Source organism: Colletotrichum lupini, chromosome 5 (genome assembly GCF_023278565.1).
Source record: "Colletotrichum lupini chromosome 5, complete sequence".
Lineage (NCBI taxonomy): Eukaryota > Fungi > Ascomycota > Sordariomycetes > Glomerellales > Glomerellaceae > Colletotrichum > Colletotrichum lupini.
Window position 1 is genome coordinate 2,461,976 of NC_064678.1, and position 21,167 is coordinate 2,483,142.

General features: G+C 48.5%; 8 protein-coding genes across 8 annotated transcripts; 5 read left to right on the forward strand and 3 right to left on the reverse strand.

Moving 5' to 3' along the window:
• Nucleotides 1-2,112: 2,112 nt before the first annotated feature.
• On the forward strand, nucleotides 2,113-2,250 carry CLUP02_10118 (uncharacterized protein; the record flags this gene model as incomplete). The annotated part of the gene is made up of 1 exon (XM_049289094.1): nucleotides 2,113-2,250. A coding segment is annotated over one exon (138 nt), but the record flags the coding sequence as incomplete, so codon positions are not given.
• A 684-nt stretch (nucleotides 2,251-2,934) lies between these two features.
• Nucleotides 2,935-7,440, forward strand: CLUP02_10119 (MIT domain-containing protein; the record flags this gene model as incomplete). The annotated part of the gene is made up of 6 exons (XM_049289095.1): nucleotides 2,935-2,984; nucleotides 3,015-3,152; nucleotides 3,189-3,245; nucleotides 3,281-4,598; nucleotides 4,655-7,196; nucleotides 7,253-7,440. 6 exons carry the CDS (start codon nucleotides 2,935-2,937, stop codon nucleotides 7,438-7,440), a joined length of 4,293 nt encoding a protein of 1,430 aa, XP_049146239.1.
• Nucleotides 7,441-8,349: 909 nt separating this feature from the next.
• On the forward strand, nucleotides 8,350-10,668 carry CLUP02_10120 (GTP-binding protein LepA; the record flags this gene model as incomplete). The annotated part of the gene is made up of 5 exons (XM_049289096.1): nucleotides 8,350-8,739; nucleotides 8,813-9,912; nucleotides 9,971-10,153; nucleotides 10,208-10,395; nucleotides 10,457-10,668. 5 exons carry the CDS (start codon nucleotides 8,350-8,352, stop codon nucleotides 10,666-10,668), a joined length of 2,073 nt encoding a protein of 690 aa, XP_049146240.1.
• A 417-nt stretch (nucleotides 10,669-11,085) lies between these two features.
• On the reverse strand, nucleotides 11,086-11,863 carry CLUP02_10121 (phosphoglycerate mutase; the record flags this gene model as incomplete). Its single annotated transcript, XM_049289097.1, has 2 exons — nucleotides 11,086-11,537; nucleotides 11,593-11,863. The coding sequence occupies 2 exons, from the start codon at nucleotides 11,861-11,863 to the stop codon at nucleotides 11,086-11,088; spliced, it is 723 nt and encodes a 240-aa protein (XP_049146241.1).
• A 630-nt stretch (nucleotides 11,864-12,493) lies between these two features.
• On the forward strand, nucleotides 12,494-14,380 carry CLUP02_10122 (uncharacterized protein; the record flags this gene model as incomplete). The annotated part of the gene is made up of 2 exons (XM_049289098.1): nucleotides 12,494-12,520; nucleotides 12,692-14,380. The coding sequence occupies 2 exons, from the start codon at nucleotides 12,494-12,496 to the stop codon at nucleotides 14,378-14,380; spliced, it is 1,716 nt and encodes a 571-aa protein (XP_049146242.1).
• Nucleotides 14,381-14,740: 360 nt separating this feature from the next.
• On the reverse strand, nucleotides 14,741-15,396 carry CLUP02_10123 (V-type ATPase; the record flags this gene model as incomplete). Its single annotated transcript, XM_049289099.1, has 5 exons — nucleotides 14,741-14,902; nucleotides 14,964-15,064; nucleotides 15,194-15,227; nucleotides 15,286-15,324; nucleotides 15,367-15,396. 5 exons carry the CDS (start codon nucleotides 15,394-15,396, stop codon nucleotides 14,741-14,743), a joined length of 366 nt encoding a protein of 121 aa, XP_049146243.1.
• A 749-nt stretch (nucleotides 15,397-16,145) lies between these two features.
• Nucleotides 16,146-16,472, forward strand: CLUP02_10124 (uncharacterized protein; the record flags this gene model as incomplete). The annotated part of the gene is made up of 2 exons (XM_049289100.1): nucleotides 16,146-16,205; nucleotides 16,305-16,472. 2 exons carry the CDS (start codon nucleotides 16,146-16,148, stop codon nucleotides 16,470-16,472), a joined length of 228 nt encoding a protein of 75 aa, XP_049146244.1.
• Nucleotides 16,473-17,193: 721 nt separating this feature from the next.
• CLUP02_10125 (DNA-directed RNA polymerase II subunit RPB2) lies at nucleotides 17,194-21,081 on the reverse strand (the record flags this gene model as incomplete). Its single annotated transcript, XM_049289101.1, has 3 exons — nucleotides 17,194-17,356; nucleotides 17,411-18,639; nucleotides 18,697-21,081. The coding sequence occupies 3 exons, from the start codon at nucleotides 21,079-21,081 to the stop codon at nucleotides 17,194-17,196; spliced, it is 3,777 nt and encodes a 1,258-aa protein (XP_049146245.1).
• Nucleotides 21,082-21,167: the final 86 nt, after the last annotated feature.

Sequence of the window (21,167 nt, forward strand, 5' to 3'; positions counted from 1 at the left end):
ATTATTAAGAATTAATAAGTTTAGGATTTTAGTTATAAAAGGAGAGGAGGATTAGTTATTTAGAATATAATAAGAGGGCATAATTTTAAAAAACGCTTTATTTTAAATAAAAAATAGTTATAAAAATAAATAGTAGTTTACCGAGACAGTGTGAGTATCTACTGATACCGTGTATTAATACTATGTAAAGGATATCGAGAATCACCCGAGCAGCTAGCAAAGGCAGAATACTAAAATAAATAAAAATAAATAGGGTAATAAATTAACTTAGGGACCTTATATTTATTATTATTAACGAATATATTCTTATTATTAAAATAGTATTATTATTAACTATTAATTAATCTTAATAACCTATTGAATAAGCTAAAGAATATTATTAATCTACTTTATTATAAAATAAAAAGGTTATTAAGATTATTTATTAAGGGGAGAGGGGTTATATTTTGAAAAAAGTTATAAGAGGGTAGTTCGCTAGGTTTTTATTATTTTTTTAAAGAAATAATAAATAAAGTATAATATAAGCTCTATATTAAAGTAATTATTTATAAGAAGTTATATATTTTATAATATACTAACTAAGAGCTTAGTAATAAGGTCGTATTATGTTTTAAAATTATCAATTTTATAAAATTAGCTAACGCTAAGGTAGCTATTTTTTAAAAAGGGAGATAATAATAATTAGCTAAATAATAATAAGAGGCTATAATTAATTAATAATCGTTTTTATAAAAAGGGAAGTCCCTTTAGGGTCCGGTCCGCCTTATTAGCGGCCATCTTCGCCTTTATAAATAAGCTAGTCTATTAAGGTTAATATCGAGTATTTTTATTACGTATTTTAATAAAACTTTATAACTAACTATAGCCGGCCATAGCCGTTACTAATTATTAACACTAACTAAACTTAAAATACTAATAACCCCGCTACTATAATATATTAATTACTTTCTTAATAACTAAATACTACCCCTTACTTTCTCTTTTTATCTTATTTAATAATAACCTCTCCTTAATATTCTTATTTAATACGCTCGCTTACGCTCTTTTTAAGCTCTTAATTATATTATTAAGTCTAGGCTTATTTATACTTTATTATATTAAAAAGGCGCTAATAAAAGTAATACTTATTATAATATATTTATTTATTTTCTATAAGTTAATATTACTAATATAGTATTTCTTAAGGCAGTCTTTTTATAGCTCGGGGTCGTTTAGTATAATACTTATAGGATTAAATAACTTCTAGTTATTAAAAAAGCCCTAAGGGTCGACGAGTTATTAATAACGTCTTAGTATTTTAATAAAATATACTTAAAATAAATAGTTAAATAGTAATAGTAATAATATAATAATAACGAATAGTAAAGGAAGTAGCGTCTTTGACTTTAATAAAAAAAACGAGGTAACGAATATATATATATATAAGTAAAGTTAAAATAGGGTAAATATCGTAAGGTCGATATTATTTAACAATAGTAACGAGGGCATCTCTAATACTATTATTATAAGCTATTATTACTTAGAAAAGTAGCTAACTTAGCTAAGTACGTAATAAGCTTATAAAGTAGTAGCGTTAAGCGCTTAATATCGCCGTTAATAATCCGTAGTTATAAACTTTATAAAAGGGAAAGTTAAAAAAGTAAAAAATCTAAAAAACATTAGTCTATTAAGATAGTAAAAGTATCTATTAATACTATATATTACTATTATATAATCGATATCGAGAATCGCCTGAGTAACTAGTAAAGGTAGAAATAAAAAATAAATAGAAAGGGAAGTTTCTTAATAAGGGCATTATTTTAAAATTAGCCTTAGGGAACGTTTTTAATTTTAACTATAAAAGCTATTATAAATAAATATTATAAATTAAATTTTGAGGCTTAATAATATAACTTAAGTATAAAAGGAGTAAAAAAATAAAGGCTTAGGATATTTTACAAGTATTTAGTAAAATCTAATTATATTAATATTTTTTTTTAAACTAATTAAAAAGTAGAATAGTATTATTAGTATAAGAGCGACGCTAGTATATTAATTTATAATGCTAGTATATTAATCCTTTTATAATTTTAATAAAAAAAACGAGGTAACGAATATATATATATATTTGTTTTTTTATTTCTACCTTTGCTAGCTGCTCGGGCGATTCTCGATATCGATTATACGGTATTAATACACAGTATTAATAGATACTCTCACTGTCTCGATAAATATATATATATAATAAATATTAGTATTTATAAAGGTTAGTATAGTCTATCGAGAGAGTGGGAGTATCCATTGATACTATATATTAATACCGTATAAACGATATCGAGAATCGCCCGAGTAGCTAGCAAAGGTAGAATATAAAAATAAATAAAGGTTAGTATTATTCTTTATAATAGTAACGAGGGCATCTCCGATACTACTATTATAAGTTATTATACTTAGAAAAGTAGCTAACTTAGCTAAGTATATAAGCTTATAAAATAGTAGCGTTAAGTACTTAATATTATTATTAATAATTTATAGTTATAAACTTTATAAAAAGTAAAGTTAAAAAGGAAAAAGAAAATATAAAAAAAAACTAGTTTACTAAAATAATAAGAGTATTTATTAATATTATATATTAATATTATATAAACGATATTAAGGATCGCCCGAGTAGCTAATAAAGGTAGAATATCAAAATAAATAATCAATATTAAGAAGTACCTAAGTAATTAGTAAAAGTAGAATATAAAAATAAATACTAATATTATTCAAAAGATATTGAAAATTGCCCGAGTAGCTAGTAAAGGCCGAGTTATTAGAATAAATAATAATTAATAGCTGGCGCGCCCGTTTTGGCAGTGGCGCCGCACTAATCACTCCCTGAAAGGGCTACCCTGCAATATAGGCGAAGCCACTAATCTAGTACCAGTGAGAGATAAGCCAAGAAGCGTGCATTACATGGAGCGAGTGACCATCACTTACCCCTTTTCCTGGAACCTTGTCCCTTGGTACGGATATCCGTGCTTTTTGTGAGGTAGTCCGTACCAATCATTCTCTCCTCGAGGCATTTACGCCATTCTCTCATACCTTCCACTGGAGATACCCATGCTCAACCAGGCTGTCGGCGACGACAAACGACCGAGCACCCACCCTCCTGGAATGAAGCGGTACTACGTGTAGCCGTAACACATTCAATGCCGTGGGTGCGGTAGAGGGCGCGCTCCGGTCGACCAACTCGAAGTCCTCTTACCAGACTCCAAGCGTATCGAGTAGGTCCTCACTACACACACCTGCAGGTGCACAGGATGCCCTCACCCAAAACCATCAGCTCGGCTACCTTTTCGAACTCAGGATTGTCGCAGTCGCTGTCAGCATCGCTATACCACCGCGAGCAGACCCTCCAGACCCATCAATTACATCAATCGGATTCACCGCAATACCAGCAAGACCACCATCGACAGCAACAACAGCCGTCTTATCAGAAGCAGCACAGACTCTCCAGGTCCTTCCCCTCGTCGCCGTCTTCAAATCACCTGGCTGCCCCCCGCTACCCGATCGGCACACGCTCCGACCGACCGCAGGCTCCAGTCTCATCTTCGCTTGGTTCTCGTCTTGACACAAGCACGACCTTTTCGCGCAAAACGCCGTCACCACTTCCACGAACATCGTCTCTTCTACCGCCCCCGCAACAGCCTACAACTCACTGTCCGTCAAGAAAGCCTGATGCCGTGATCCCTGAAGATTTTGACTCAAACTCGCCGTTGCACTACGAAGTGTCTTCGCATCTCCGGCCCTCCACCGCCCACTCGCGTGCGAGCAGCGCAGGCCTTTCGAGTGACGGTGCGAGAAACCTCAATCGCTGGTCTGCCTCGACAACATCAAGCCAAGCGTCGACCCAGGACAATCGCGCCGTCAACTCTCATGCACGCCGCGTGAGCATTGATGCGTCTGCACTATCCGCAACTAACAGCATATCGGCGCCTAGTCAGCCAAGTCAAAGGCTCCCGAGACACCGACGACGATCCAACTCTAGCGACGGCCTTTGGGAAAGTAACGGCGGAAGCAAGTTGCGCGCCTATTCACCATCTGGATTGACGCACAACGAAGGTCATTTCGCCCTATTCACATCCCATAACCACAACTCGTCCGCAACCAACAAGCTTGCAACACAAGGAAACGGCTTGCGAGCGCCAACGGGAGCCTCCCGTGCGCTCGAGACTGACCTCCTTACCGACCAAAACCGAACCTGGGATGCATTCTCCGGCCCGGGGCGGAGAGGATCAATTGAACAGCGTCGACAGCAGTCTTCTCGCGCAGCAATGCCATCCGAACGCAATGGGGAGGCCTACGAGACGAAGGGTCACTCCCGGAATTGGTCGCAGGCCGCCAAGGGGAGTACCGACACCACTGGGTCCTCGCGGGGCAAGGAAAGGGGAAATCGGCCGCCATCGCAAAAGGCCATGCTCTCACGAGCTTTACAAAAGGCGAATACGGCAGTTCAGCTAGACAACGCGCAGAACTTTGAGGGTGCGAGGCATTCATATGCGGAGGCATGTGAGCTGCTACACCAAGTGCTTGCTAGGACATCCACCGAGGAGGACAGACGAAAGTTGGAGGCGATCGTGAGTTTCACGGTGTCATGTTCTAACCGGCCGAAACCAAAGCTAACCAGATCAAGCGTCGAACATACACCAGTCGCATTGAAGAATTGGATCAGATGGTTCCGGTGCGGCAAGTTACGGAAGGCAAAGCACTGCCGGCTAGACCTGAAAGCCTCGGCCTGCGCTTGAATCCTACCTTACAGTTCGACGACGACGATGAAGATTTGGAGGATACGGATGGGTTAGAGACTGCGACACTGGCCAGGATATTGAGGGAGGGAAATCAACAAGCAGCCAGCTACAGTGGTTCTAGTCTGGCCATTTCACGAATGCATGGTCTGGGGGATCGACAAAGGAGTACTTCTGCAAGGTTGCCGGAGCAGTATCCCTTACAGTCCTCCTTCTCACGATCTCCGCTTCGGGATCGTGCATCAGACGATCAACTCATCTTCCAAATACCCACAGACGACGCCTACATGCCACCGCCACTCTCACCTAGACGCATCCCGTCACCCAAGCCTGACGGCCAAGGTAGTCCCGATGGACCCATCAGATCCGATTTCTCCCTATCAGCAAGACGGACTAGCCAGAGTTCTCGACATGTCAGGGACTCAAGCAGAGAGTCCAATTCATGGTTGGACCCCATTGATGAGTCTGGAGGCTCCACAGCGTCCTCTGTTCATTCCAGGTCGTCATCTGCAGTTATAAGGCGCAAGCACATACGGGCTCCGAGTGGCGCTACGGAAGCAGAGTTTGACGCGGCGTTAGACGCTGCAGTCGAAGCAGCCTACGACGATGGGTATGAGCCGATGGGCTTTTCTGATCCAGAAACTCAAGGATCGGATGATCCGATTGTAGCGAAAGCCTTGAGAAAGGTTGAGCTGGCCAAAGAGCGGGTCCGCCAAACGGAGAGAGAAGCTATTGCACAAGCCAATGAGAGAGAGCGGCTTGCGCGAAGTCAAATGGACCAGCAGTCCGACGAAGATGTCGTCCGTGAAGGCTTTTTCGATGACGGATCATCAGACGAAGAGGAGCGCATTCTCGACGAGATCACTCGAGACTACTCGGTTGACGACTTCGCCTTTAACTTAGCCTCTCATCAGGCTGCAGCTAGGACTTCGGGCTCAAGTGATTTGGTCCAGTCGTCCTGGCAGGCATCCGTTACTCCAACCGATGCCGTAGGTGGTGATGTTTTCTCCTCTCTTATCGAGCCCATCACCACAAATAACTTTCCAAGTGTCGGAGGCCCTGCAGTTCCGCCACCAGCACAAGCTTTGCCAGAATTGCCTGGTAAAAAGCCTTTATCAGGGGCAACGCCATCGCCAGGCCCTGGGCAAAGTGTACGAAGCAGGCGGATGTCAGGACAAAATCCCAAGCAACTGAAGATTGAAACTACGAAGCTTGCAAAGTATACCGATGCTGGTCGACGATACAGTGTTGCCCAAGCGTCAAGTGAAATACAGGGGGTAGATTTCGAACACCTTGATATCAACGGGCCTCCTGATACCGATGCGGATGGCTCAATGGCTCGGCCATATTCGCCGCCTGAAGGCATCAGTCCGACCCAACCAGTGCCTCCTACACCTCCCCTTGGCCACTCAAGAAGTCGGGACAGTGAAGACTTTACGGGCAGCCACTCTGGGTCGCCTTCATTCCGACCTACGTTAAGAAAGAACTTCTCTTCCTCAAGCTTAAGAAGCATGAAGAACCGGAACATGTCTCTATCGAACCTGGACGATACGTCTGACATGTCTCCTGGCACCCCATTAAGTACTGCTTTTGGCATTAACGGCAGGCATCCGGCGATGCCGACCTTACCGACACCGTTGGCTGCTGCTTTCAAAGAGAAATTCACACCAAGCTCTGTGGGGGGTCTTTACTTGTTTGACGATAGCCTACATTCACCACAGAGCCCTGGGTCTCCAAACACACTTCAGCCAGATGCCCCAATTCCCCTAGAGCCGTGCCCAACAGACTACATGTTGAGGCCATTTTGGTTAATGCGCTGTCTTTATCAGACGCTTGCACACCCTCGCGGAGGATATCTCAGCAATAAGTTGTTTGTTCCACGCGATGTATGGAAGGTGAAAGGCGTCAAAATTCGAAACCTGGAGGATAAAGTGGCAACATGCGACTACCTGACAGCTGCGCTATTAAAGCTTGCGCGAGTCGACACATGTGATGCGGATGCCGTTCTCGAAGAGATGCAGGCTTTGGAGGGCATTCTCGAACAAGTGCAAGTCGGGCTGACACGGAAATTGGGCACAGATGTGGGTGTGCAGAACTCCAGCATGTTGTTTCGAGATGCTTCGAACTCAGCAGAGCTTGAAGCCGCAATTAGCGTGCCACGTTCAGCCAGTGTGTCGGGAAAGTCCTCATCCTTCTCATGGCGGAGACTGCGGTCCAAGAATTCGGCAGCGGGTTTAAACAACTCTTTTAACGCCAAGGGAAATGGGGTAGAGAGCGGCAAGGAATCTCCAGGCCTAGAAACGTTGCCCATGACGGAACACCCAAGAAGTCGCCCCTCTAGAAGGGATCCGAGCAACGCACAATTTTCAGGGCCGAATGCGAACTATATGGGGTCGCTGGCTCGATTGTTTGACGCTGCTCAAACGATTGGTAAAGTGACCAATAGCTGTTGCCAGGTGTTCCCTCTGACTGACATTCTGATGCAGACCAAATCGCGCGCCAGGTTGAAGATCCAGGCCTTCGGCATGCCGACAAGACACAGGTTGGCCTAGAGCTGTGCACAAGACATGCGGCAGAATTTTTTGGCTTCTTCATCTGTCGTTTTGTGTTGTCTGACCTGAGCCTCCTCTTGGATAAATTCATCAAGAGGGGAAGCGAGTGGGTTCTCAACTAAGTGAGGTAACGAAGCATGAGCCAAGAGGTACGAAGTGTCCGTGTGGAATGGCAAGAAAGCTACGGAGGCATGATGCTAGAGTACTAAAGGGCAGCTGAACGGGCTGCCAAGGGATTCGTTTTCAATCAAGAGCCACAACTGGGTTAAGAAGGTCTGATATTATGATAGAAGCTGAAGCGGGATGGGCTAGCGAATGATTGCCTTTGCGGAGCCTGCTTGCTGGTGCTGGAATCGAAGTTTCCAGATTCCAAGAGATACCTCAATGTTTCCAACATTAACGGGATGTACTCGACTTTCACGTGAAATTTTGTTGTCGTCGCAAGGTGAGCTTCTAATTTCAGTTATCGTCAGGCATGGGCATGATAATGTTAGCCGGCTCCGGGAGCTGGCTCCGTCGCCTACGGGTGTGGTACCAGAGGCGGGCGGCCGAGCCACCGCTCGTCAGGAACCAACTAAGTACCGATTTGCCGGTTCAGCATTACGGTATACCATACCCAAACCAAGGGCTGCCTGTGGTGTCTGTCATGCCCGTATAGACCCGCACGAGCTAATTTTAAGATACCTACCTACCTGAGGTTCACAGGCCGCTAAGAGAGTCCCAGCGGCTGATTCCTAGGTACCTACGAAATACATCAGACCTGGTGATAGACGGAAGTTAACGTACTGGGGCACCGTAAGGTTCCCTAGGTATCCACGAGTGCTCCAAAGACCGTGTGCCTAGCGTGCTTAGGCTTGTCTTGCTTAGGTAGTCCCTGTCAGCTGTCCTGGTACCTGGTGAGAAAATAAGGTAGCCATAGTTCAGTGTGTTGAACGCCCCAAGCCAACTACTGAAGACATCCATCACACCCTCGCCCTTGGAACATTCGAACCCCGAGCTTGGATCTGCTCGATGCAGAGGAACACACCTTGATGCGCGGCCCCTTAGCGACGAGCGTGCGCTGTACGCGGGACCAATTGGTCGGTATTCCACGCCGATTGCCACGATTTCCCCCGTCAAGCAAGACGGCGCGTATCTCCTTGCAAGGCAACATTCCTGCGCAACGGTCATGGCAGTGGAAGACGATGAGATGGAGTGGCTTCGATCATAGGAGATTCTTTCACTGCGGGACATCGACCTTTGCTAAGCCTGCGGCTCCGTCACGCTCTGCACTCGAGGAGCGAATACTTTCGATTCCGATTGAACGATACCGTAACTTTTGTATCGTGGCCCATATCGACCACGGCAAGAGTACGCTCAGCGACCGCCTTCTGGAGATCACCGGTACGATATCTGCCAGTGACGCCAATAAGCAGATTCTCGTGAGTTCGTGTCTGACCGTATAGCTGCACATTGAGGAGGGTGTAAAGCTAATGGCTTCCTGTCATTTCGCAGGATAAATTAGATGTCGAACGTGAACGGGGCATTACTGTCAAGGCACAAACTTGCACCATGATATACAATTACAAAGGCGACGACTACCTACTGCATCTCGTTGACACTCCTGGTCATGTCGACTTTCGAGCCGAAGTTACGCGATCGTACGCCAGTTGCGGTGGTGCTCTGCTGCTAGTCGATGCTAGTCAGGGCATTCAGGCCCAAACTGTCTCGAATTTTCATCTTGCATTCGCCCAGGACCTTGCTCTGATTCCTGTTGTCAATAAAATCGATATGCCCTCCGCCGATGTACCGAGGGTCCTCGAGCAGATGCATACGTCTTTCGAGTTGGAGCCTTCCACGGCTGTCCTTGTATCAGCCAAGACTGGCAAGCATGTGGCCAACATCCTTCCCGCCGTTGTAGAGAAGATCCCGCATCCTGTCGGCGATGTTTCGAAACCTCTGCGCATCCTGTTGGTAGATTCGTGGTACGATAATTTCAGGGGCGTGATCCTGCTTGTACGCGTCTTTGATGGCCAGGTCAAGGCTGGCGACAATCTCATCTCATTCGCCACTGGCCACAAATACACCGTCGGCGAGGTCGGGATACAGTACCCCAATGCTGTCCCACAAAGTGTCCTTCGTGCTGGACAGGTAGGCTACATCTACTTCAATCCTGGTATGAAGCGCATTCAGGACGCCAAACTCGGTGACACCTTCACCACCGTCGGATCGGAGGACATTGTCCAGGCATACCCGGGTTTTGAGGAACCAAAGCCAATGGTCTTCGTCGCGGCCTTTCCCACCGATCAGGGCGACTATACACGCCTGGCAGACAGCATTAGCCAGCTTGTTCTGAATGACAGGAGCGTGACCCTGCAGAAGGACTATTCCGAGGCATTAGGGGCAGGCTGGCGACTAGGCTTTCTAGGCAGCTTACACTGCTCTGTATTCCAGGATAGGTTGAAACAGGAACATGGCGCCAGCATCATCATCACGGACCCGACTGTGCCGACTAAAGTGGAATGGGCTGATGGGACCGAGACGATCTATCAGAACCCGGCTGACTTCCCCAGCCAGGAGGAGCACCGGATGCGTGGTGCAACTGTCTTAGAACCGTAAGCTGAAGTCTTGTCTGATTTCTGTCTGCCCTGCGGCTAACCTTACCTTTGTTAGATTCCTTACTGCTACTATGACTCTTCCAGAGGAGTACCTCGGCCGTGTCATCGAGCTCTGCGAGAGCGTACGTGGCGAGCAAAAGAGCTTTGAATTCTTTCATGCCACGCAGGTTATCCTCAAATACGATATCCCTGCAGCTCAACTCGTCGATGATCTGTTTGGTAAACTTAAAGGAGCAACGTAGGTTTGTCTTCCTTCCATCGTTTTGGACTTTTGTTCTAACGGTCAGAGCAGAAAGGGATACGCAACACTTGATTATGAAGACTCTGGCTGGCGAGCGAGCCAGCTCACGAAGCTGCAGCTCCTTGTCAATAAACAGCCTGTGGATGCCATTTGTCGTGTCATCCATAACTCACAGGCAGAGCGCCTCGGCAGGCAGTGGGTCACTAAATTCAAGAACCACGTTGATCGGCAGATGTTTGGTGAGTTCTCTATATGACGCACAGGCATTACGGCAGCATCTTCTGACATGACGCTTTGCAGAGGTCGTTATCCAGGCGGTGGCGGGCAGGAAGATTGTTGCACGCGAGACTATTAAGCCGTTCCGAAAAGATGTGCTCGCAAAGCTTCATGCTTCCGATATTACGCGCCGGAAGAAATTGTTGGAGAAGCAAAAGGCCGGCCGTAAGCGACTTCGCGCCGTCGGCAACGTTGTCATTGATCAGTCTGCTTTCCAGAGCTTCCTCTCCAGGTGAGCGCGCCAATAATAGGTTGGGTTGGGCTCGGCCGGCTTGTCGAATATGGCATATGTTTGTACAAAAGTTGAAGAGAAAAAAAGGACCCCACGGGGCCCGTGTATGTGTATGAAGACAGGGAAACTTGGTATAATAACAACCATATCCAAGCTTAATTGGACCCTTTGATCTAGAAAAGCTAGGCCACTGGGAGAAGATGTCGAGACTATTGCCATATCCCAGCCCCTATGGTCACCTCAGGCATGAACAGTGTCCGCTCTGATCCATGACGGTGTCAACCCGCGAAGAGCCCCAGTTCTCCTATTCATGTCGTGTGATTGAGACCGCTGCGATGCATACCTGGAGTGCTCCCTTTACTCGGATCTTTTGGCAGATGCCATAATCGCTATTTGACTTCTCGTGCTTCAAATGCTAGGCTTATGGGGTGGTCTCCGAGGCTGGCGCCAATTCCGAGCCGATGACTACGGGTTCCGTCCTCGACTTGCCGAGACCGCCACTTAGGGTTGAATCAGCTTGTTGAAGTTGGAAAGGCTTGCCTGGCGCTCCGCTCCTTTCAAACTCGAAAATTCTATAGTCGGCGTTGAAGAACCAATAACCCGTCACGCCGGCGCGAAGGAACCCAGAGTGGGAGACAACAAAGACAAGCTTCTCTTTGCGTTCAAAAATGCTCTGCAGGCCTGATTGACCTCGGCCGAGTATGGCTTCTCTGTTGAAAGCATACTGGGCACCAGCAGGGGGTGTTTTGTTGGGGTAGATGGGATCTACAGTGGAAAAGTCAACACCTGGAAATTCGACCTTCAAATCTGCGATAGTGCTGCCCGTGTCGCATGGCTTCGCAGAGTTTTCTACACTAAAGTCAGTGATATGGCCTCAGAAAGTCTCGGAGGGTCACCCCGAATTGCAGGAGGTGGTACGGCTTATTACCTTGCCATCGAGCGTCGGCTTGAATTGGCACCCCTTTCTTAATCAGCCAATCTAAGGAGAGAAGGGCTGTCTGGATTGTGCGTCTCATGGGGCTGACGATAATGATTGCCTCAGTCTCGTCGGCGAAACGCTCGGAGAGATTTTCCTTTAGTTCCTGACATTGGCTCAAGCCAAGAGAAGATAGATCAGGGTCATGAATGTTCCAGTCCTGTAGTATGGTGTTAGATTGACTCGCGACTATGAAGCTGGCTGGAAGACTCATCATCAACATTGTGCAGCGCCTGGGCATGGCGGATGAGCACGAGTGTCGGCGGCATGGCGATATTTGGAAGGTTTGCTGCAGATGCGCAATTGTGTTCCCTAGATTCTAGAAGCTCTATGCTGGACAGTCCATGCAAATGACTGATTCACAGTAACAAAAGCAACCAACTCTATGACCGGAGTAGGCAAGTCTAAGCGTAGCGACAATACTGGAAACAGCAAATCAGCCGCCGTGACACACAGGGTAGGCACGCTTCACTTGAGCTTCTATGTGTGCATATTTGCATAGGTGCTTTGAGCTAGCTTACGGATACCTATCGGGCTACAGCTACAGTGTACATACATAGGTAAGGTAGGTACTTCCCCCCAAGTGGCCTTGGCTCAATCCACCCCGTGCCACCCAACGTGCCGACTTACTTACATACGTACCTTGATGGACATACGTACTTTGAAGGTACCTCGGATTAAGCTAGGTACCTTAGCACGCTGGGCCTGGCGCGACGATACCGGGCAGCATCGCGTCTAAAAGCTCCTTGACCATCCCAAGCACAAGCCTTTTACCGTTGCTGCAAATTCACCTACGGCACAACGCAACTTACCTACTAGTCACCCAGAGTCTTTCCGGAATCACTCAAAGGAAATGGCGGATGTGAACGAGTTGTTCAAGGTGAGTCGCACCATAAGTCTCCCGATCACAGCCTTACTTACTAGGCACTCTAAAGTCCGGCAGTACTGCGAAAAGGAAGCTTGATGTTGTGCGAGATCCCAGTTAGTACCTGCCTCCATTGCTGCCCAACAGCGAACGCGAAGTAATAGATATACAGATGAAATATACAAGTCAGCCAAACTGAGCGCAGCTGACGCCATCAGTCGACATGCCAGCACAGTAGACGCGGAAGGAGACGATAGCGATTTCACTGCCGGTCCGCAAAACCCACCTGAAGATGGCGAAGACGAAGACTATGGCCCAGAAATGCCGCCAGACGATGACGACGAGGGTCGATTCTTTGGCGGAGGTATTACAAAGCAGGAGTCTGAGATCCTCGACTTCGTAGACGGCCATGGCGAGGAATCATCCGCCCCTGAAAAGATCGATGCTGGCTGGGTACGAAAAACGGCACTAAACTTTGAGAAGCGCATCACGCGAAATGCTGAGCTGCGCGCAAGGTTTGCCGACGAGCCACACAAGTTTATTGAGAGCGAGGCCGATCTCGACGCTGTCATCAAAGACCTCTCGATCCTGTCCGAGCACCCCGAGTTATATCCCCAATTCGCAAAGTTGGGATGCGTCGAGAGCCTCGTCGGCTTGTTGGCCCATGACAACACAGATATTGCGATTGATGCGGTGGAAATTATTGGCGAGCTTATTGACGAAGACGTCAATGCAGCGGATCAGGATTGGGATACTCTAGTGGATGGGTTATTGACTGCAGACCTCATTGGCTTGCTAGTGTCCAACTTCTCGCGTCTGAACGAAGAGGACGAGTCTGACCGTGGTGGTATATATCATGCTCTTGGAGTCGTTGAAAGCCTGCTCTCCAAAACGGCGAATGCTGAAAAGGTGGGACAGAACACAACGCTGGTCAAATGGCTACTTGACAGGGCACAGCGCCAAGAAACACCCGTGTCCCAAAACAAGCAATATGCTACGGAAATTCTCGACATTATTGCGAACGCATCGCCAGCAACAAGACGGACACTCGCCGAGATGGATGCGGTCGAGGTTTTACTCCAGCTGGTCTCTGCGTATCGCAAACGTGACCCTGAGAAGGGGGGCGAGGAGGAAGAGTATATGGAGAACCTCTTCAACGCTCTCGTCTGCATTGTGGATGAGCCAGAAGGCAAGGCCAAGTTCCTCGAAGCCGAGGGCGTCGAATTATGCCTGATCATGCTCAAGGAGGCCAAGATGAGCAAGCAGCCGGCAATGCGTCTACTTGTACACAGCGTTGACGAGGATATGAGCGGGCAGCTATGCCGAAAATTAGTAGACGCTGGCGGGCTGAAAGTGCTCTTCTCCATTTTCAAGAAGACGAGCAAAACTCAGAGGCAGATGACAGAAAGCCTATTTGATGTATTCAGGTCCTTGCTACGATTCTTGCCTGCTGACTCTGCCGAGCGAATCAGGACATTGGCCAAATTCGTGGAGAAGGACTACGAAAAGCTGGGTCGGCTCTACGAGTGTCGGAAGAGGTATAGTTCCATGTTGGATGCGCAACAGGAAAAGATTCGTCAAGAGCAAATTGGCATGAGCGCTGAGGAGATTGAGCTCTCGGAAGGCGAGTGGTTCATGAAGAGGATTGAGGAAGGTCTCCACAGCTTCTGGAATATCGATGTTGTCTTGGCCTGGCTCATAGCTGAAGATGCTGGGGCTAGGAGGAAGGTGCAGAAGCTCCTGGCCGCTGATGGGAAGGGTCTATCAGCCATCAAAGCGACGTTGGAAGAATACCGATCTGACCTCACCCTGGAAAAGCCCGAGCACAAAGATCTCTCCGATATGCTCACCACTCTCATGGACTTTTTAGTTTAGACATAAGAAGACAAAGAAGAAGAAGAAGAAGAAGAAGAAGAAGAAGAAGAAGAAGAAGAAGGAGGAGGAGAGGGAGAAGTAGAAGGGGAGGACTGGCTAGCAAAGTACAATTTTACCACAGCTACCCGATCTATGTAGGTGCGATTCTCCAAAGTTCCGGTCATACCGCGCAAACAACTCGCGCTTCAGTCTGTTGTCCTGGCTTCGCGCATCATCGGCAATTTGTGAACGCGTCCTCGTCATCCTCTTCTCACCCGGGACAAAAGTGCTGGCTTCATTTCTATTCGTATGCTGCGCATAGCGTGTCCGATGCACTCGTTACCAGTGTGCTTTGATGCTATGAAGAATGCTGATAATGGCTCATGCGGCAGTCGGCGCGACAGGCTTCACCTCGAACACGGCCTTCAGGAGATCAGCTACGACCTTGTCCTGGCTCTTCTTTCCGGCCCCCTGGATCTCCTTGATCTTTCCTTCTGCCTCCTTGTTCGCCTCATCCTCGGCTGCTTTATTTCCTTGGGAGTGCTAGAGGATTGTCAGCACCGAGATGGTGTCGGAGCGGTGTCGGAATCCACGACAGATATACCTCAGATTCGAACTTCTTGAACTCGTCCTCCTTAGAGTTGCGGTACGCCTCGATTTCCTTCTTGGCCTCGTCTCGGGCTTCCTTCACCCGCTTCGTACGGACTATTTCGATATTGCGTGAGTATGTCATAGTCGCAGCAGTATTGATCGGCCTCGAAACCTACACTCGCGGGCTAGGTAGGGTTCATTCATTAGTCAACCAGTTACTTCAACATGTACCCCTGGGCATACCTTTTTGGACAATCTTGGAAGCTTCCCTCTCTGCCTGCATCGCTTAGGTGAGTGACAATTTGACAAGGAGTGTCGCGACGGAGGGCACATACGTCCAGGAGGGTCTGGATACCAGCTGAGTTCTGAGCCGACTGTAGAATGCCAAATCAGCTTGCTGCAAGTTGATGGATGACGTTGCTGTCCGCGTCGCACGTCCTCACCATTGTGTAGTATTGTTGCAGGTGTAGCTAGCGGGGAAAGCAACGTAGGGTGATTGCGCGATTTGAGACTGCTGGCCGATTGATATCACAAGGAGCGAATGCAGGAGATGTGTTGATAGCCGTAAGTAAGGTAGTTGTCAACAATCACAAGTAACAGGAGGCGACGAGGAAAGCTGGGGTGCGCTGGTTACGGAGCGAACGTAAGGCGAGGTACCTACCCAGGTAGGTGCCAAGGAAGGTCACAGTGCACAACCGCGCCGTCTCTAGCACTGTACCTCCAACCTCAACCCTCCAACTCAAGCTCCCATGTCTCTCTACCTGGTAAGGTACCTTAGTGGGGTAAAGGAGCTAGCGGGGCGCTGACAGACATAGGTGAGGCACCCACATCAGGCATATATGCACTACCTTAAGATGCTACGTAAAGTGTAACTAGACATCTGCTCCTGGGACTTGAGGCGTTGAGGGTGCTCTGCAATACAGTTGTTGAAGACGACAATTGCGTGAACCTAACTTGCGGTAGATATATTGAGACTAGCAGGTACGCAACGACGTTTATTGGCCCCTATTTAAAGGATACCCGCTGTCGAATCGAGAACCGAGTTAACCGACACCAACGCGGCGGATGCTGTCGCTCACGGGGAGAGATTCAAACACCGAAATCGAACCACCAACATCACCGGAGTTTTGATAACCCTCTGTTCAAGCGTTCGCTTCCACACGTCACCCGCACGTTCAAACATCGTCTTCCAACCATGTCCAGGGCATCGAAGCTTACGCTGGCCGCGACATCGCTGTTCGCCGCCAGCACCATTGTCATTGTCCATTTCCAACAAAAGTTTGAAAAAGAGGCATGTACCACCTTGGATTACCGATGCTCCCATAGGAATCTGTATCTAAATGAGAGTGCCTAGGCCATGCATCAGGGAGTGGTACGCGACATCGAACAGCAGCGTATCAAACGAGAACGCCAACTCGACTTCGACATGCAGCGCGCCCTCGAGGAGGACTACAAGCGTGAGCAGACCGTCAGAGATGCAACGGCGCCCTCACAACCCAGCGCAAGTGGCATACAAACATAATCTGTAGCCAATGGTCTGTCTCGTCTGTACCCAGCAACTAGGCAACATGAAGACAGGGCCGGATCGACGGAAATAAGAATCACGGTGCATTTGTATAATATGAGGATGAGAGGAGGGCGTGGGAAACGATGAATAGTACGCGCGGGTTCCTCTCACTGTCGAGGATAGAAACAGCTGAAGAGATGGCATGACACTAAACAGGGGCATTGCATCGCGATTAAGGGAAAGTAATCGCCAAAATGTTGCAATGTCACGTAGGAAAGGCTACTACTGCGGCATCGCTCGCGCATACATATTAGCAAGATTCGCGTGAATAATACCCAGGAAGGAAGGAAGGGGCAGAAGAAGCAGATGCTACCTCACCTTCACTTGGGTACGAAGCCGAATAGTCTACCCGAACTGAGACGGAGGAAACATTACTGCACAACGCCCAAGGCTTTGGGCTTGTTTCTTAATCATTGATTTAATGGTACATGTCATTGATACAAGACACATGGAGGCAACATCTGCCAATTTTTCTATGGCTCGCCCCAAGATGCGAGTGGATAGGGTGGCCAGAATATAGTTCCCCAGCCTCGAAGACGCCAAATACAACCAATCACCTCCCAATACTCCCTGCCTGCCTGCCTGCCTGCTCAGCCGTTCTCATCTTGCAGGCCACCTCCATGACCCAAGGCTCAGCAACCTATTTTCCAAACATCCCATTCCGCAGCTAGTCTCTTTATCGGATGGAGACTCCGGACCTGTTGGTAAACATGCGGGCGGCGATGTTCATTGACTGCAGCTCCTGGAACAGAAGCTTAGCTGCGTAAGGAATGTGGATTTGTGCAATCTTCGTCTTGTTTTTGCACGGCCGACACTCGAACGATTGCTTCGAGAGGTTTCTGGTATCAAGTTAGTACTGCTCCGCGTGAAATAGTAGACTAGGAGAAACTTACGCGATAGGCGTCATCAGGCCACAAATTTCGCAAACATGAACTCGGAAAGCATCCGAGACCTCGAAAAGTCTCTCCTTGAGGAAAGATGCGGCGCCATGAGCAATCATGCAATCACGCTCCATCTCTCCGAAACGAAGACCTCCATCACGAGCACGACCCTCCACAGGTTGCCTGGTCATGATCTGAACAGGTCCACGCGCACGAGCGTGAATCTTGTCGTCCACCATGTGGCGCAGACGCTGGTAGTAAGTCGGTCCAAAGAAGACCTGGGCTCGCAGCTTCCTGCCAGTGTGGCCATTGTACATGATCTCGAATCCTCTCGATTGATATCCTTGATCTCGGAGGAGCTGCGAGACTGAGTCGACTGTCACATCTGTGAAAGGGGTGGCGTCGCCCTCCATTCCCTTTAACGTCGAGACTTTGCTGAGTAAACACTCGATCAAGTGGGCAATGGTCATACGAGACGGAATTGCGTGAGGATTGATGATGATGTCTGGTGTGATGCCCTCGCCCGTAAAGGGCATATCTTCTTGCCGATAAGTGACACCAATGGTACCCTTCTGGCCGTGACGTGAGGCAAATTTATCACCAATCTGTGGAATCTTGGTTGTTCTGACGCGGACCTTGACGTAACGGAGGCCGTCTTGGTTGGTCGTCACGATGACCTGGTCTACAATACCGTTTTCCGTACTTCTGAGTGGGGTGGAGGCGTCGCGCTTGACATGCTGCACCGTTCGCTGGCCCATCTCAGCGTTGTCCGGGCTTATAGGCGACGTCTTTCCGATAATGATATCTTCACCCGAGACACGAACTCCCGGTGCTACGATGCCATCATCATCGAGCTTGTCGTAGGTGCCATGCTTCAAACGTAAGGTATCGCTTCTGAACGGTTTCTCAAACTGCTCAACAAGATTGATACCCACGCGCTTCTCGCAGTCAGTGTACGACCTGAAGAATAGACTCCTGAACAGGCCACGATCGATGCTGCTCTGATTCATGATCACGGAATCTTCCTGATTGTAACCAGAGTAACAGGCAATAGCGACGACGGCGTTCTGTCCGGCTGGAAGCTCTCTGAACTTGAGGAATTCCATGGACCGCGTGGTGGCAAGCGGTTTTTGAGGGTAGTAGAGAATATTGGCCATCGTGTCCATTCTGCGTGAGTAGTTTGTCAAGAAGAAGCCCATGGCTTGCTTGCCCATGGCGGACTGGTAGGTATTACGAGGTGACTATGAAAGGCATTCAATCAGTGCTTGCTTGTCAAACGAAAACGGGGAATGGCATACCTGGTTGTGATCGGGGAAGGGAATGATGCTGGCGCAAATTCCTAACAGCATGCTGGGGTGGATTTCGCAGTGAGTGTACATGTGTGTTGTGGGATTAATCTTGGTCTTCAGACGGCTATTGGGGCCATCGGTATTGTCCTCAACCACTTGACCTTGCTTCTGCAATCTGTAGATTTCCAGATCCTCGGGCGTCATGCAAATCATGGCTGTCTCTTCTTCCTCAGCATCGAGATATTCTATAACACCGCTGTGGGCAAGGGACTCCCAAGTAATCTTGTCAGCCGGGTTATCTGGAGGGTTCTCCTGTTGCTCGCGCATTTCGTTGACCGTTGCCTTTTGCAGCACGAGCGATCCCTGAGCTACTATGCCGTTGGTACCTTGCTCTACAACGAAAACAGGTCTCATGACTCTGCCGGCGTCGGAAAAGATCTTGAACTCGCGGTCTCGGATATCACGGACGAGCGACACTTCGTGGGAAATAACGTTTCGCCGACGAGTGCCCTGAACATCAGGAACCAAAATTCTTGGGTCTTGGTGCACGCCAACCCAGACACCATTCAGGAAGACCTTGGTGGCGTTGGGATACCTCAGTGGCTCGTACTCCTCAAGAACCTCCATGCCTCGCTGGATCATGTAGTCGATAATGGGTTCGGCGGGTGTACCGACACTGACATAACACATGAGAGACAAGTTCTTGACGAGACCACATGCTTGGCCTTCCGGCGTCTCAGCCGGGCAAACCAAACCCCAGTGCGTGTTGTGAAGTTGCCGGGGCTTTGCCAGCTTGCCGTCACGACCAATGGGCGTATTTGTGCGACGAAGATGGGATAGCGTAGACGCAAAAGTATAGCGGTTCAATACCTGAGACACGCCAGCCGTCGAGCTCGCGGCCTTCTTCTGATCTCCCCAATTGCCAGTCGCCAACGAGTACTTCAATCCATTTGAAAGAGTCTGCGGCTTCACACCGAGAGTGAGACTGAATTGCCTGTTAGACTCGACACAGCGCTTGAGATGGCCAGATAACTCCTGGTTCATGCGGCGGACGATGTTGCGGAACAGCTTGGCGAGAAGGGGGCCGGCGAGATCAAGGCGCTTTTTGCCAAAGTGATCACGATCGTCGGTATCGCGCCGACCTAAGGCGCATTGGAGCAGCTTGTGAACCATGTATCCCAAAAAGAACGCCTTTCTTGTCTCACTGCCTTCGCTCTGGGAGATATGCGGCAGAGTTTCTTTTTGAAGAATGTCTTTAGCAGTTCTCACACGCTTCTCTCTGGGAATGTTGTGGTTGCTGCCACGCTTGCCGATAAAGTCAAGGGCAACCTCTCTGTCCTGGATACAGAAAGCTTCCTCGATGCATGGCCGCAACATCTCGAGCATCTGGCTATCATTTCGATCATAGCAAATATGATTGAGGATATCCTCGTCGGATACCACACCCAGAGCTCGGAAAACGATGGCGATTGGCAGATCAGCCTTGACATAGGGCAGACTGCAGTGGATAGTCTGACCGTACCCGCCCTTTGCCGCGTCGCCCTTGCTGTACAGCTTCAGCATCATAGATGAAATGAGTCGAGAGCCCTTCTCGAGAGCGCTGCGGATTTCAGCTGTGTAAGAGTATGGACTCGGCTGGGCCTTCTTGAAGACTTGGACAATGTTGGCGGCCGATCGCTCTTGAGCAATGAGGACCTTTTCACTACCGTTGATGATGAAGTAGCCTCCCTGATCGTAAGGACACTCGTTTAGCATGAACAAGTCATCCTCCTGCTCGCTACTCAAGTGGCAAATCTTAGACTTGACCATAATGGGCATGCGACCGATGAAAATCATGTCCTTCATGTCGTCTGACTTGTTTTTGTCGGCGCCATAATCCTCGCCGCTCTCCTCCTCTTCCCACTCCAACTTGGTAGGGTGCTCGCCAGTATTTGCAAGTTCGTCCTGCTGTTCCTCATCGAGCTCATTCAGCGGAACCGGTTTCTCTACCGCAATCGAGACCTTCTTGGTGATCTTAACATAGAGGGGACTGGCGTAAGTGAGGTTGCGGTCGCGGCATTCGTAGGGAAGTAATGTCGTAACTTTACCATCAGCTTCGGTGATGGATGGACGAGATACCATGACAGTGCCAAATTTGACTTCGTACCGACGGAGGGCGATGACCTTGTCGCTGTCTGACATAGGATTCGGCTGGTCTAGGGTGATTTGGGAGTACTCGTCGATGAGCTCTTGGACGGTTGAAGAGGTGAATTCGTCGAAGGAGTCGACTTGCTGAGAAACCAAACCCTTCGACTCGAAGAAGGAAGAGATGACGGTCCAGCAGTCTTCGGGCGTGATGCTGGTATCGTCTTCTTCGACGTACCCGTCGTAGTCGTAGTCATCGTAGTCGGCCATCTCGGAGACGTTGGCACCTGCGTGTGCGATGACGGATGCCAGACAAGAAACAGGTTGAGTGAGCAGCAGTCGGCCTTGTGGTTATC